The 17,015-nt window shown below is 46.1% G+C and overlaps 1 protein-coding gene across 22 annotated transcripts in view; it reads left to right on the top strand.

The window, feature by feature from the left end:
• Nucleotides 1–17,015, top strand: part of CADPS (calcium dependent secretion activator) — a 217,976-nt gene that overhangs the window by 41,739 nt on the left and 159,222 nt on the right. For all 22 annotated transcript variants that reach the window (XM_069865973.1, XM_069865976.1, XM_069865974.1 and 19 more), the window contains exons 2-3: nucleotides 1,891–2,004; nucleotides 6,772–7,104. In XM_069865973.1, coding sequence (XP_069722074.1) covers nucleotides 1,891–2,004; nucleotides 6,772–7,104 — 447 coding nt within the window. The remainder of the gene's footprint in view (nucleotides 1–1,890; nucleotides 2,005–6,771; nucleotides 7,105–17,015) is intronic.

Genomic DNA, 17,015 nt, shown 5'->3' with positions numbered 1-17,015 from the left:
GTTCACTTTTCAATTCCACCAGAAGTTTCTGTCTGCTCAGATAGGTTTGGAGCCTGCTTTATGGCTGATGCTGTGCATGTTTCCCAAGGGTGTGTGATGTCTAGGGTGATATGGCCAAACACTGCAAAGGGTTTTAGGCACCTGACATGGTGGATGGACTCTTAGAGCCAAAAATTGGATCCTGCCAGCTTTAAAGCCAGGAGCTTTTCATCAGTGGTTTTCCACAGGGGTCATTGCAGATGGTGCAAGGCCAAGGTGACCAAGGCTGTGGTGGTGCAGGTTAGAGGGATGGTCTGTGCTCCAGCCGTGTGATGCTGAGCCTTGTTGTATGTGTCAGACCCTGTGAAGCTGTTGTTTGGTGGTGGGAATGACCTGTCTTTCCATCACCTCCAGGGCTGTTGAAGGCTGTTTCGTGTTTTCTGAAGCAGAGTCTATTGGATCTTGCTTTATGTCCCTTTGAACACCTCTCCACAAGCACCAGGATAAACTAATCCTAGATTATTACATCAAATTGCTATTGCTCACTAACCCTCCTCAGTGTGGTGTTGCAGAATTAATTACCAGTATTCATGATGTTAGTTACCGCAGTCCCTAAACACCCCGCATGACACATCATCTAGATCTGGTGATATTTATCGTTGCATTTTCCAAGTGGTCCCTCTTCTGCTTTTTATCACTAGCCGTATTTACCAGCCTTCATTATGCTATAGTTGTCTGGACCTCTGTAGTTTCTGATACTTTATTCAAAGCTATTTAGACACTTGGAGCCATTAATCTTATTTTTCTCTTCCATTCTAATGGGCTGATATGGTCTGCTGGCATACAAGTGAGGAAAAAACCCTCTTATCTCAACCTTTCGGTCATTGTCCTAATTCTTTCTGCTTCCTTTTCCCTTTAAATCTGAAGTTGTCATGTATATATGTCTTATTTGCTTCCTTCCCTCTTGTCAAAATTTAATTCTTGTCCTCAGACAAGGAGTGGCCATGTGGTAAACTAGACACAACTACAGTTAAATCCCCGCAGTGCTTCAGCGTGAGTGCATATTAAGATGCTCTGCTGACATTGCTGGGACATGACTTATGTGCCTGCTGTGACTTTGACCATATTACAAGCTGAAGAAATGAGGTTTTAGCTGTATCTGTTTTTTAAACTGTCAGATAAATTGGGAAAATAATGGCATGTTATTTTACAAGTCTGGAATAAACCCTTGTAAACTTTCTACTGATGTCATTGTGCCAAAATTAGAACTGTCTTGTAAGTTATACTGACTGCATGCTGGACAGAGAGGCAGCAGAGAAAGTCCTTGGTTGGATAAGGACATGTTTGCCCTTCTATGATTTCGTTGGTATTAAATTCTTTCACCACTGGCCTTGACTGCTGCTTTATATGTGACAAGCCAAAAGAAATGCGTAAGGAAAGAAAAGCAAATGAGGAAGGGCCAAGGCCTGGAAGTGCTGTTGAGTGCCCTCTTCAGCAGCCAGCTGGCAAGGCTTGCCCTTGTGTGAGGTCTTCTGAAGAGGGGGAGAGCATAAATAGGGAGGAGACTGCACTGAAACAGTATTCTAAGCACACATGCAGCTGTTTGCTTTTAGCTTAGGTATACCTGAAATGGTAAAAGTCTTGTGTGTGTTTTGTGATGACAGAGTTGTTTGGAAATTATGCTGAGGGTGGTTTTAGGTGCTTAAGCTGCTTAAATTAACTTGCGAGGAGTAGGCATGTATGTCTATGTCCACGCGTGGCTGATTCCTCATCTATTGCTGCTGTTCCCAGAGGAGAGCAGAAGTGCACATCATAAGCACCCCAATAAGATGTTGCAGAAGAATGAATGGTTTTTTTTCCTCATACGTAAACCTTTCTTGACTAATTTTCTCCTTTTGGCGTGTTTTGCAGATAAGTAAGCAGCAGCTCCAGACAATCAAAGATCGTTTCCAGGCTTTTCTCAATGGAGAAACCCAGATTGTGGCAGATGAAGCATTTATAAACGCTGTCCAGAGCTACTACGAGGTAAGGAGAGATGATACAATATTCATACAAATCCCTGTTCTCACCCCTATTCACAGACACGGTTAACTCCTGAATTAATGGATTCTTTGTCAACAGAGCACAAAACAAAGGCAAGCGCAAGTCTTCTGTCTGATATCTGATACATCATAAGGTTTGTGAGGCTTGGGGTCTGAATGTGCAACCGTGGCAACCTCAACACCATGCTATATTGTATAGCTTGGTTATAGGGAGGATCATCATTACTTTAACCTGAAAAATACATTCCTGATACTTTTAGACAGCATACTTTAAAAGAAGAAAGATGGCGTGATATAAAATAAATGTCACGTGCTCCCTGTGAAAAATACCAAGAGAAAACTGGGCAGCACATTCAGTTCTTGCTGAAGCTTTTACGTTGTGTCTGATGGACCTGGGGATTTTCAGCAAGAGTCTTTGCTCTTATAACAAGAGCTGTAAAGCAACAAAGGAGGAAGGAGGACGTACAAAATTAAATGGTGCCAAAGAATGTGAAGCATCATTCATAATTGTGCAAAAGAATAATTATGCATGTCTGTCTTATTTCACCTCTTTGTATGCAGCCCTTAAGGCTGCCTTTCCTGTCTTTTGTCAGACAGAAAGTGTTTCTGTTTTTGAAGGAAGTCAGTGCTTGTGATTTGTATGAGGAGTGTCGCTTATGTTTTTGCTAGCCTTTCTGCAAACCATTTCTCTTTCTCCCTAGAGCTATTCTGTCATAAAAGGTGAAGATTTTGAATTGCCTACATAAAATATTTCTCTGGCAGTGCAGTCTAAGAGGGGATCAAAATCAGATACTAAAACTGAGGAGAATTTTAACTCTAAAAAATGGCAGCAGCTGCTCTGTGTAAGGAAAGCACAAATTATCTCTGGATTAACTCTATTAAACCAGCCTAGCAGTTACGGCTGCATCGTTCTCTGTACAGGAAGGAAGCTGAGAGTAATTTACATCTCTTATCAGAAAAGAAATTGCCAAGGGATCTTCAGTTTATCACAGCTTCACCGAACAGATGCTCTCAGACAAAGTTTTCAGGATGGCGTGAGCTGCATTTTAGGATGTAAGAGCAGTGTGATCTGTTTAGATAAGGCCATTGGGTAGGAAAAGAAGACTACTTAAAACCAGGCAAAATATATCCCTGTTTCACTGCTGGGATCTGGCTGAAAGCATGTTCTGCCCAGCTCCAGAAGGCCCATGCTGTATAACTATCTCAAGTGCTCACAGGTACAAAGAACAGCTTGTCAGTACTGGATATCTGCAAACTATGTCTTCAGTTCAACTGGGCCCTCCTCCTGCTCTGTCCTACATAAAGCAGGCCACAAAAAGCATAATCCATCACTCTGTGTCCTTGAGTGCAACTTTCTTTTTCTTCTCTTTAACCATTGGTCTCCTTTAGTTTACAGCCATCTGCTTCCAGCTTCAGTGCAGCTGTAGAATCATAAAATCAGAATGGTTTGGGTTGGAAGGGACCTTAAAGATCATCTAGTTCCAAGCCCCCTGCCCCTGCCATGGGCAGGGACACCTCCCACTAGACCAGACTGCCCAAGGCCCCATCCAACTTGGCCTTGAACACTGCCGGGGTGGGAACATCCACAACTTCCCTGGACAAACTGTAGTGTGGCTGGGAGTCTTCCTTGGCACCATCTGCAGTGGCACAAAGCCACGCAGCAGCCAGCCTCTGCTCCCTCTCAGTGCCTGAAATGCATTCCCTGCTCCTTCCTTTCTTTGCAGAGGTGTGCCCACCTTTGTTCGAGCAATGGTGCAATCACAACAGAACCTGCTTATCTCAGCTCCTGCAAATCTCAGTTTCATGCAATCGACTCTCTTGGATGGATGCTATCTAGCTATTGGTGTATAGGATCTGATGCTTAACATTTGGTTTTTTTCCAGGCTGAATCTGGCATCTCTGGGCAGGGCATGGTTGATGTTTCTGCAGGATTCACTTACTAACAGTGCAGAACAGGATCTGTTCTCTTCATATGTTACATGGGGAATATTTTTTTTTTTGTTGGAGAAAGGAAGAAATAAAGGTGGCATGGTAGGTTAGGGATGCATTTGCTCTTGCCCCAAATGTGTTTGCATGACCACATTCTGCTGTTAAGTCTATAGTCAAGGGCTAGGCGTGTGATTCCCAATCTTAGACTAGTTCACAGGCTGCTGTAAAATTAGAAAACTGAGTGATCTGAGCAGACTCAACCACTGGTCTGCAAAGCACCACTGTGCCTGCAGGAATGCTGCAGACCCATCTGTGCAAGACAGGCCCAGCACATTCCAACAGATGCTCCAGGAGAGCTCTTTTCATATCCTTTTACTTCTAATAAGTAAAGCTTCATCTGTCAACCAGCACCTTATGCAGCAGTCCCTTCAGTGGGTACTGTGGAAGAGCTTCCTTAGATCCATTTCCACTCTGTTGTGGTAAGGTAGGGCCAGGGCCATGCGTGAAGTGGGGGGCTTATCCATGGATGTGCAAGAGGCGCCTGACCTGGCTCATGAAGGCCAGTTCCCTTCTGCAGGCACCAGTGTCTGCACCCACGCTGGCATTTCACTCCAGCAATTCTTGACTCCTGGCAATCAAACTAGGCAGTCTTACAGCTGGGTGATTCACCTTGTATTTTTTAAGGAAAGCAGCTCGCTCTGCAGGACAAAACACTTCTTTTTCAGTTTTTATCTTCCAATTTCATGATCTTTTTCTGCTGGTTTGTGCCTGTTGCCTCCGTGCCAGCCTCAGCTCTCCTTTCCTCTGCTGGAAAAGGGTGGATAAATTGGGGCTGAGGAGGGGATATGGAGTCAAATCCATCTTGCAGTGCTGTCACCCCTGTAGTGGAGGTAAGGACCACAGATGACAGCAGCTGCTGGTGCTGGCAGGCATGGGAAGTCATTGATGCTGTCGCAGACACAGGTCAAAGGCACCTGGAGCAGACATGAGAGCCATGGGTGTCACTGCAGGGCCGTTCACTGTGACCTTCCAGCCTTCCCAGCAGTTAGCATGCTGAGGGCTTCCTCAGCTGCATCAGGAGTTTGGATTTTGATAGCTCTCATCTATTAACCTATAGCTTAAAATCACCTGTGCACACCCTGTTTGTCATCACTCATATTTAAACTCTGCAAGGAAACTAAGCATGTGCTGATATCATTTGAGTGGACTGAAGAGGAGGCTGCTGGGGGCATCCTGTTTGTCTCCTCTGCAGGGAATGCTCCACAAGACAGTAATGTTGGATGGAAAGAGCTCAGTTCTTCCTCAGCAGCATTTTTGGCCTGTTCCTGTAGCAAAACCCACTACCTCTGCTGAGAAATGCCTGTACCGTGAAGCATCTGGGAATGTGGAGTGCCATGTTGCTGACTGGTATAAAAAAAACATTTACCATGTCCTTAGGTCATCCCCAAGCTCTTTAATTATCAAGACCTGACAGATACACCCCTGTACTGGCACAGCTTCAGCCCAGCCTGCTGCATTGATCAGTTCTCAGCATCGTTAATAAAACAGCATTTCCTGCTGGGCATCATTTGCTCTCCTGTGCTTAGGGTCTGGACAAGGAGAATCAACACAATATCCCCCTGTTCCACTCATTCTTCAGCTCTCCGTTGTTCCCATGGCATCTCCTGGTCTGCAGAGGTCTGTTATGTTTTGACCCTTCTACTGCTCTTGTGGTGGGAAGAGCATCTTCACAAAACACCTTCCCACTGTCCTTGTCCTGCACCTTGCAGGTTGCTCTCTCTGCAGAGCCTTCACTGGCAGCCTCAAGCCATGCTGAGCCACACTGTGCTACTTCAGCAGAGCTGGGACAGGAAGGAATTTGGCCTCATGTACCTGTGGCTGTGCCACTGGCTGTTTGCCTCCGAGTGGTCCAAGTTGCCTTGGTGTTCACCCATCAGTTTGCAAAGATAAGGCCATTCATTCTCATCCTTTCCTGATGCATTTTATCTTCCAGTGCTAGCTGCCCAGGTTGGAAAGACCCAAGGTATGGGGGAAGTGGCGATACACGTTATTTTTGTCAAGCATTGGCACAGGCTGCCCAGGGAATTGATGGGGTCCCCATCCCTGGAGGCGTTCAAAAAACATGTAGATGTGGCGCTTTGGGACATGGTTTAGTAGGCACGGTGGCGTTGGGCTGACAGCTGGACTTAATGATTTTAGAGGTCTTCTCTAGCCTTAATGGTTCTCTGATTTAACTGAAGGTAACATTAAATTAATTTCAAAAAATGTCATTCCTGTCATCTTGTGAGAGCAGGGCAGTTTGCAAAGATCTCCTCTGGTGTAGTAGTTTAATGTAAGCCTTGTCCTTGCACTGGTCAGAGGTTTCCCTGGGGCCTGGCTATGAGGGCAAATGAAATGCAGCGCTGCTCGCTTGAGTAGGATGACTGGGCTCCCTCTAGCAGGGCAGAATTTGCCTGTGTGAACATAGGTGTGTAATAACTGCCTTATTAAAACATTTGATAGAGCAAAATATAATCTTGCTTTCCCAAAGGGCCTTTATGTATCTGGTGAGGTGCAACCACAACATCTCATGAACTCCTAATTGCATCAAAATGTTCCATTTTAGCAGACGCAAAGCAGAAGCTTCACCTGATTTCATTATGCTTCCCAAAGTACAGCTGAAGCCTCTCTCCATCTGGCAACATGTGGTTGCTGAGTGATGAGTTGGAAAGAGTACTGGCAGCCAGTTAACAAGTTTCCCAGCAGTGAAACCATGTTTTGCGCTACTTAAGGGGTTGGGTTCTTTTAATTGACACCACTTGAAGTCACCCTTTTTTTGCAGGTATTCTTGAAAAGCGACCGTGTTGCTAGGATGGTGCAGAGCGGAGGGTGCTCAGCAAATGACTCACGGGAGGTCTTCAAGAAGCACATTGAGAAAAGAGTGCGCAGCCTGCCAGAGATTGATGGCCTTAGCAAGGAGACGGTCCTGAGCTCTTGGATGGCAAAGTTTGATGCTATTTACCGTGGAGAAGAGGATCCCCGCAAGCAGCAGGCCAGGATGACAGCGAGTGCTGCCTCGGAGCTTATCCTCAGCAAAGAGCAGCTCTACGAGATGTTCCAGAACATTTTGGGGATCAAGAAATTTGAGCATCAACTTTTGTACAACGCGTGTCAGGTAAGGCCTTTCTCCCTGGAGGAGAATGGAAGGCAGTTTCTTGGGGAAGGGCTTGCCAATGGGAAATAATGCTGTTACGGACTGGAAGCTTTGGGTCCGACAAGACTGTTTTTGAGAGAATTTCCACTAGGCAAGGGAGTTTTGGTTTACGGTGAGGCTTCTGCACTGCTGATTATGTTCTGACTGTCCAACGTGGCCTCCTCCTCTTCCTTGTGCTTGTTTTCTCATGTTTGATTGCTGAAGGGTTTCTGCAGATGTTTCAGGAGGTCTTTACATATAAATTCATCTTCCCTGAAATGACGTAATATTGCTGAGAAGGGAAACTTCTATTCCTCCATCTCAGTGTCTGGATGGGCTGGTCTTTGCTGAGGCCTAGCTGGGCTGTTTTGCTGACTCGCTTGCCCTTCCACTGTCACACCACCGGTCTAAATGACAGTCATACGTTTTGCAGCCCGCAGTAACCTAATTAGTACGTACAGCTCAGATCATCATCCTGGGGTGGATGTCTTAGGTGAAATCCCTTACTGTATACAGCTCTCCTTGAGCAGAGGGAGCCTCTGTGAGCTGTGCGTGTGTCTGTGGTGGAAGGAGAGAGCCCCCGCAAGCTTCTACAACCTCAGGTAGCTCTGCTTGCACTTTGAGTTCCCAGACAGATGAAAATCTTTCCCATTACCCTCTTGTCCCCTGCCAGTAAAAGCCAGTTGCCCAGAGGCACGATGCTGGGACTATGCAGTCCTGCTTCCCTTTCCAGCAGCTCTTGCAGAGGTATGTTGGTGGCTGGCTGGGCTGTCGGTGACCCAGATTACAGTCCCCTGCTATCAGGTATAAATATCACAGGTGGAATAGAAGACATCAGAGTCACATGGTAGGGAAGGTAATGCTGTGGAAAGTTTTTGAAGGGGGAGCAGACCTCAGTCTCTCCCCTGTAATCTGAGGGTTCAAATTTTTATTGAAATTAATATATTTGAGACCAATTCTGTCTGTCTTCTGTCTAGACATTTCCAGTTCTTTTCATGACACGGAAAATTGTTTGATCTATTTCTTCTCCTGTAAAGAGCTTAATTATCTTGTATTTGTTCTTCTTCATCTCAGACCTTTATGGCAGAGTGGGGAGAAGATAATACATGTTCCCAAGTAAGGCATCTTCATGGCAAAAAGAAATTGTTTACAAAATAGATTTTGTGCTTCCATCCTCTGTTGGAGAACTTCTTTAAAATCAAAACCATAATATTTTCAGTGATGTGTTGAGAGCTGAGTCAGTTCCGTGGTTGTTTTTTTTAACTTAAACCCACTCAAGCCCTGTGTCTCTAGTACTCCCATGACCTGTGCTCAGCTAAGGAACCATGGTGGTTTTGTGTGAGCGTGCATGCAATCCTCCCCTCTTGCTTTGTGGTTCCTAGTGATGCAGAAAACAGTATTTAATCATGTCTGTGCTGATTTGTGGATGATCTCTGCTTATGAGAGTGTTTCTGGCTGACGCCAGGAGTGCTGCTCCCTGCGAATTGCCCTATTGCATCGAGCAACCTGTTTCCTGCAGCAGGTCCTAGTTTTACTCTGGGAGGGAAGGATTTAATTCTGGGTCTTTTCTAATACTCAAAAGCAGCAAACCTGTAATTTAAGCTTTTAGAGAAAGACATCGTTTCTGTTGAAAATGAGTACTAGCACTGGAGTTACTCTGTTTTTAATACCTGGATTGTGAGAATTAGCTATGCGGAAGGGAAAGCCCTTTGAACAAAGTACAGCTCAGAAAGCCAGCAGTTGTTCAGCCATTCCTTCTTTTCCTGGAGTACAGTGCAAGTGGTTATAGTGGGGTGGGAACCTGCTTGGCAGAGAGTGGAGGTACAAGCAGGTCACTGCTGCTCCTTCTCCCTTTAGGAGCTGCAGGGAAGGCAGTGGTGAGCACCCAGCAGAGCTGCAGACTTTGCTGTGGGGACCCTTATTTCAGTGCTGCCTGTGGTTGTGTCATCTGTGCTATACCAGAAGGATCTCAAGTTCTCTGGACACCAGCAGCTGCTCTGCACTTCAGTCTTGCTGTGAAGCACGAAAATTATTGCTGACAGCTACTCCTTCCCGCAGGGTCCCAGCCATCGCTTGGAACCAGTCTCTTGTAGGGTATCAGTAAAACCTGTCAACCAAAAATGTTTTTGTTCACATAGCGTGTATGGAGAGTTCCCAGCACAAGTCAAAGGTGCACACCACGGGGCTACCGTGTTTTCTGCAGCAGAGCTGCAGGGGAGAGTAGAAGATTATACACAATGAGCAGTGATTCAGTAACCATCTCTCATGGTGAAGCGCTGGCATCAGCCCTGAAACAGGAGATTTCCCCTCCTAAATTTTAGTGGCAAATTATTTTCTCCTCTAACTCCAAAAGCTCTTGATGTTCACACGGGGCAAATTTCAAAGCCACAACAGCAGCTGGGTGCCTGGTTGCTCCAGCCTAGAGATACAAGTCAAGCCCGGGGCGCTGCCCTTCATAGCTGGGACTCTCCCATGCTGTAACCCCTTGGACTGTGCTGAGCCACTCTGCACCGGTGGCATCTCTAACGTGTGACTTCTGACACCAATTAGAGAGCCAGAGGCACCTGCTAACATTACAGCACTAAAACCAGAGGCATCTGGAGAGGGAAGAATGGTGTGTGCAGCATTGCAGCGTCCTAGATGGGGACTGGATAGGAGAGGATGGGGGCAGCCTGAGGCTTTGCATGTCTGTGTGCGCAGGGGCTGTGGCAGGACTGGGACCTGCTGCTGCAGAGCTTCCTTCCAGCCACTCATGGTCTCCCCACCACTTTGTTTTTTCCTGAATTTTCATTTGCCTCATCTGTCTTTCTCTGACGAGCCGTCTTCTGTAAACACCTCTGCTCTGCCAGCCTGTCTTGAAACCAGCAGTGATCTCCCTTCCGGAGGAGGGTTGCAAACCCCTCTCAGCCTGTGCCTACAGCAGTACTTGCAGTGCAACCCACACCCATGGAGCTTTGTGGCACTGACCCTGCAACCTCTAAAAACCATCTTGTTTCCATCAAGCTGTCCTGTTTCCATCTGGATGGCATTTCAGAGTGAGCCCAAGCAGTGTTCATTTGCTGCCCTATGAAGATGCACTGACTCTGTTGGTCTGACTCTTGTCTCATCAGAGTTAATTAGAAGTACAATTTAAATCTTTTTCTTAATCATTTAATTAAAGCTTCTGTTGCCTGTTTCATAAGAACAAAATATTTTATATATTCTGTTTGTGAATAAGCTTTAAGTAAAAGGCAAACACTGTCTGGCGTTTTCGTGGATGTTCTGAAATTATAATAGTCCCAGAAATGCTGTGTGGGCTCAACTTGTGCGCATGTGGGTGATGAATACATTTCCTTTCTTCCCTGGGGCCGCATACAGGCAGCTCCTGCCGGAGCCCACCACAGGTCCTGGCTCTGCAGCCCACAGGGGTGCCAGCCCCAGGCTGTGTGCTGAGACCGAGCAGGGCTCCCAAAAACCTGAGGGTGTTCACAAGCTTCCCAGGGCTGGTTTGTCACAACATAAGCTACGCTTATTTTGGACCCATATTTGTCCGCCGTGCATAGGAGGATTTGGGAAACGCTGCATTTTCCCTGGCAGGCTGTCTGGATGCCATCACTGGTTCTAGAGTGGCAGCGCGGTGCTGTTGATGCAGTTTATCAGTCAATCGTCTGTGCTTGGAAGAGCAGTGCCGATGGGCTGCTCCCAGTGGCTGGGGGGAACAGGGAGGGCTGGCTGGTCTGATGCGCTCTCCTTTGCTTTGGTGTGCAGGCTGAAACTGCCCCAGATGCTGTGCAAGGAGGCAAGGGGTAAGAAGAGTTAGCCTAGTTATTGTCCTCCTAAAGCATGAGCAGGAATAGTACTGCACGCTGCAAATATTTGCTTGAATGTCTCCTGGGGTCTGGAAGAAGGTGCTTAACTTACGTTAACTTCTCTAAGGTCTTTTCCGACCCTGTGATTCTATGAATCTGTAATTCTCTGTGGTTTCCTGTTACATCATACTCAGTGACTGCACAGTGTCTGTGTCACTGGGACTGTGTTTTCATTCACTTCTGAAATAATATTTTGTTTGTGCAGGAGAAGAATGATTTCTAAAGGGACTTTTTTTTTAATACAGTATCCCCAGGTGGTATGAGATAAGTGTATTGTTAATGTGATAGCAGTGATATAGCAAGATCTGAGATAGCAGACGGGATTGATGCGATTGGAAAGGCTTTTAGGAAACAAAGATGGAAAGTGGTGTTGTAGCAGAATGGTTGTGGAGATAATGGTGGGGTTAAGCACAACCTTTGACTAAAACATTTCAAGTAACACACAGAGGCTGAAGTTTTTTGCGTAACACATGCCACGTGGCTTGGTATTTCTGCTCTGTCGGAGTCAATGTGGGAACTCAGTATCTCAGGCTGCAGCAGTGACCTCCTCCACTGTGCGAGAGGCATCAGTGAAGGGAGAAGGAAGTTTGAATCTGGGGTTTCTGGTCCAGAAGCCATTGGCAAGGTTTGGATTTAGCTCTGCTGCTTTGTAATTAACCTGCAAGTATAGGATAGTCATACAGGAGCTATTTTCTATGAGTGTTCCAAACCTGGATCTTTGCAGTCAGCGTTTCCCTGGGCGTGAGCCCTGTGGTTCCCACTAACCTTCATGACAGCTGAATTGCAGCAGCATCTCTGAAAATCAGGCCGTGGTGTCCTCCCCGTCTTGTTCTTCCCCAGTTGTAGGCAATGATTTACTTTTCTGTCTCAAGCTGTGTTTGAAAGTCATTTTTAGCTTCAGTGAGAAAAGAAAAGGCTGGTACAGTGCTGTTTAGTTAATCCAGCAGTAGTAGCTGATGCCCAGACCAAATCTATGATGAGCAGCACGCTTCCACCCTCCTGCTTTGGCGGAAGCACAAGGCTCTTGAGCTGTCCCTGGAGGAGTGCCTGAATTCACAGGCTTCACCATCAGCTTTTCTCTTCTTTCCTGAGCCTGAAGTGTCCCATTTACTGTGGCATTCCTGATAAATTTGCAAAATAACTGTGCTAGGCTTCCAATTCCCTTAGATATCAGATTTAGAAACAAATAGCTAAACATATGCATATCAAACCTGCTTAGTAATACATGGTCATGGTTTTTCAGCATCTATTCCTGTACATCCAGGTAGAAGGTGAAACATCAGAGAAGCATGCATGTGCAGGTGGACTATAACACAGATCACATCCCATCACTGTGTAGTGGCTGATTCAGATAAAGGGTTGAAAGCCTCTAGCCAGTGTAACTGGAATTGTTTCATAAGTTCTGCGGGGCTGTGTTTCTAGCTAGGAAACATTTCAACCCAAATTCTGCCAACCAGAACTGGCTTAAAACTTGAATTCACTGTTTTGACATTTATTTTTGCAGCTGAATTAGGACACTGTGTCCAAAAGCTGACATTTCTCACAAAGCAGAAAGTTCCCCTGCCAGAAAAATTGGTTTCAGAAGTGTTAGTAGGAAAGATATTTAGAATCTCTGTCCTGAATCAAATGTTTGATTTTTCCTTCAAGTCAGTATTAGAGATGATTTGCTGAGGTGCTGTTTCACCTTCTGCCCCTCTCTCATCTCTGCAGTTGAGGTGGTTTACCCAGGCTCTGCTCTTGGCTTGCTGTGGTGCATCGATACTTGGAGGGTGCAGCCAGTTTAGGGCAGAGAAACAAGTAAAGACAGAAACTCCTGTGACACTCTGTAGCTGCTCAGACAGTGAAATGAAAGTTAAGGTGACCTCAAAATAAATGTTTGGATTGTGTGTATTCTTCCCAAACCGAGTATTTTATTTAGTTTGTTGTGATGAAGAATTCCCAACCATGCCTTGCAGTGAGAATTTTGCCCAGAGTCATTGCGCACAGCATGGAATTCCCTGTGTGCCACCTCTGTGTCCCTTCAACTCATAGATTAAAGGGTTTAGCATCAGATCACTCCCTGCTGCTCCCAATTTGTGATTTTTGAAGAACACAAAGCAATTCCTTTTTATTTTAGCTTCACCTTGAAGCTCAGCGCCTGTGAAATGGCTGTCTGCAGTTCTGGGTATTTAAGCACTACTGCTGGCTGTAATGACCTCACTGAAAGGGCAGGAGGTTTGCTTCTGTCTCAGAGCCCCAGCAAACAGACACCGTCCTGGGGCAGTGGTGCCCAGCTGGAGGCAAGGACCATGCTGGCCAACAGGCCACCACAGGCTCCTCTCCTCCAGGCTGGCCACCTAAATGCTGCAGGTGACCAGCAGCTTTGACCAGCTCCGCTGTCCCCCTTGCAAATTCCCAGGACCTCAGCCAGACCCTTTGGCTTTTTCCCCTCCTCTTTCACTCCTTCAAAACACCTTTTGGTAGCTGCATTTATTTCCGCATTGAGCATTATCCCTCCTGCCTTAAAACAAAGCCACCACTAATAAAAACAGGACAAGGTGGTTTTGAGATGATCAAAAGCCTCAAAATCCATATAGCGTGGTATTCTGTTTTCAGTAATTCAGTATTTATTTCCATGGAAACAGACATGGCAGCCTGGAGGCTTTTGCAGGGTTGTCATTAGTCCAGTAGCAGCCCGTGGCAGCCACAACGTGCCTGTTGGGGCACCAGCATCTCCCAAAGACGGCAGTGGTTTAGCACCCAATTGGAAACGGAAAATAGAAAAAGCACTGGGAAGTGAATGAAATTTTTGCCTTGATAATAGTATGATGTAGATATATGTGGTCCTTTTTGTGGGGAGAGGAAATTGCCCTAATTGCTCAGGGTGTGATATTTCGAAGAATTATGTTGATATTGAAGGGAGGACATTCTGAGAGGGACGGAGTGAATGCGACGTCCAGCTCAGGAGCCAGCCACCCTATCTGCGTGAGGTTCTGATGGGGGTCGCCCAGGCGATAGAGTGGTATCCCCACCAGACATCATTTAGTGTCTTCATAACTAAAAGCAGGAGAGGTGATTGAATCGTAGAATCACCAGGTTGGAAGAGACCCACTGGATCATCGAGTCCAACCATTCCTATCAAACACTAAACCATGTCCCTCAGCACCTCGTCCACCTGTGCCTTAAACACCTCCAGGGAAGGTGACTCATCTGCCTGCTCCAGCATCCAAGGGAGAGCTGTGGGGAAGAGCTCGGCGGGTTGGAGAGGTACAGGGTGGCCCTGGCAGAGCACTGCGGTGCTGCTGCTTTTGGGGGAGGAAAAAACAGCCATCGAGCTCTGCCAGGGTGGGACCTGCTTCCTGAGCTGCTGGCACAGGGTGTCTGACTTGCACAGACACATACGGACCTCCGTGTGCGTCCGTTGGCTGTAGGATCAGCTTATGTTCTGGGCTGTTATGGACTTAGAGAGCAATCTTGGCCCCTGTAATTAAATTTAAAGCAAATTAGCTCTTCTATTAAACAAAATAAATCTGATGTAGCCTAATGCTGTATTCTCTAGCTATGGCTGATCAATCGCTCCTGCAAAGAGCAGGCAAATGCTGCTGAGCAGATGGTCTTGGCTGAGGCATGGTCAATTAAACTAATTAAAGATGCTTTCATTTAATCAGAGGGTGTTTTAACCCTGTTAGCTGCCAGTTGGGGATGTATGTTTTCGTGCACTAGGAACTTTGAGTTCTGGCCCTGTCATGGACATGTTCTGGTTTGACAGTCCTTTTACAGAAACCCGGCTAGAGTATGTGTCCAAAGAGCAGATGTTTAGCAAATTATTATGCCATGAACAATAGGGAAGACTTGCAGAGGAAAAGTCTGTTGGTTCCTTCTAACACTAGCCAGAGATGTTTATTAGACTGAAGAAGTCTTCTGCCCTGAATCTTTCCCACGCTACCTCCTGCCAGCCTTCTTCCAGGTTTAGGGTTGCAGATGCCTTTCCACAGCCTAGCAAAATGTCACTTGTTCTACCAAAACAAGTGGTGGCTTGTTATGTTGTATTATTTAAGAGACAGAAAATGGTTTTCAGCATACAGACAGATTCTGGAGTGGAGGTGCAGCCTTGTATTTCTGCTCTCTGCTCCGACGCAAAAACATTTTTGCTGCTGGGAGCCACTCCATGAGGGCTCTGGAGTTGGATTTAATTTGTTATTTGCTGCCAAAGTCCACGGGGATTCCTCTAAGGCAAAGCCCTGGTATAGTTCGCTTAATAGAGCACTCAGTTATTTGTCACAACTGGGCACCCTTGCCATTTTCTGCCCCCACTCCTCCCATCTGCTGTACCGCTCCCCTGCCCTTGCTGTGAGGGGTGGCTCCACTTTCAATGAAGAAAGTGTGACAAAGAGAGCTTGTTAAGTCTAACAGAAAAGCATGCAAGGTTGTCTCAAGAAGCAGCGGTGGAAAAGCCTAAGGCATCCTGACCGTTAGTGCTCCCCTTGCAGGGCAGCACCAAGGGGCTGCTGTGCATTTCCAGCCCCACGTCCTCTGCATTTCCAGCCCCTTGCACAAATACAGTCGGAAACAGTTGTGCTTTATCCAGAGGCCACGTCTGACTTACTCGTGAGACCAGTTCTGTCCTGCTCCAGTGATATTGATCCCTGCAGGTACATTAGGGCTAAAGTCAGGGGGATTTTCAAAGTGTTCGTCCTTTGTGAAATAGTTTATATTTGTCTGTTTAGCGAGAGGCTTTTGTGGTGCAATATCAGCTGAATGTTCTTTGTTGTCTGCGTGGACGGATTAATTTCCACTGTTTAAGGTTTAAATTGCCATCAAGATATCTCTCCAGTTTTATTTTTGTTTCAATTGGCCCATGAATACTTTTCATCATCTGCATTTATGCTGCAAAGGAAGTTTATGCATAAAAAATAACCATGGTTACCTTATAAAATATCAATGACTTGACACCTTCAATCTACCGTAACCCCTCTATTTAGGGACTGCTAATTCTCCTCTTCACTGGAAATCTAGTTGTTGGCATGGTTTTCATGCTGTTTAGCCAAATATTTTTTTTTCCATCAGATCAAGAGCCTCATTTCAAATGGGTGTTTATTAATACAATTCCATCTCCCTACCACTACCTTGCGTATTGGAAAGAATAAGTTGAGTGGTGGATTCCTGGCTCTAGGTAGGAACAACTGGGGGAAGGTATGAAGGGCTGAAGTAGCTGATGATGTGCTAAGCTGCTGATGCTGCTATTTGCAATGTAGCAGAGGTCTTTGGGAGGGGAAGCACTTTGGCCCCGAGATTCTGAACTGGGCGAGCTGTTCTGGTGTCCTCTGCCTCTGCAAGTGCCTGGCTGCTCCCACCTCTGAGCTTTGGATCAGAGCAGGGGAGGGAGGGAGGGATCAGGAAGATGGACCGTTCAGCTGCACAGCTGTGCAGAGAGAGTTGCTGAAGGAGTAGGGAAGTTTTTGCAGGAGCTGTAGAAATAGAAAAGATTCTTGAGCATCATTACATGTGACATTATTTGGGAAATATAGCTTGAAACCATTTCAATGGAAAGGAAATCTGGGATGGCACAAGATACAAAATGCCAGAGATGTTACCTTTGTATGGCAGAGAGGAGTCTACTGATAGAAACAGGGGCAAGTGGAGAAGTTGTTGCTGAATTCAGGGAAAACTCTTTGCACTGAAAATCCCAACCATCTCATGGAGCGCATTGCCACTACACAGGGAGGCTCAGCCTGAGAATACCTGGTGGACCTGCCCAAGGAGAAACCAAGCCCCATGTGATCGATCGTGCCGTCACGGGGGATGGTAGCCAAAGATGATCCATAAAATCAGGTGGTTTTTTGCTGATCTCCCAAAAAAACAACCTAAAATGTAACTGAAATGGGTTGTGGTGTGGATTCTGATTTAGGCATCCACGCAGTCTGGTTCCCAGAGGAAGCATTCAGCTCTCAAAATGCCATGTTTATTTTGAGCAGTTTCTTTTGCTTCCCTAAATTGCAATTCAGTGCAAGCCACCATATGTAAAAACCAGTTCCTCAGTGTGTCCTGTGTTTTTTTAGGAAAGGA

The sequence above is a fragment of the Phaenicophaeus curvirostris genome, chromosome 11 (genome assembly GCF_032191515.1).
Source record: "Phaenicophaeus curvirostris isolate KB17595 chromosome 11, BPBGC_Pcur_1.0, whole genome shotgun sequence".
In the NCBI taxonomy this organism is placed as follows: domain Eukaryota; kingdom Metazoa; phylum Chordata; class Aves; order Cuculiformes; family Cuculidae; genus Phaenicophaeus; species Phaenicophaeus curvirostris.
This window is presented reverse-complemented; position numbering and strand designations above follow the sequence as displayed.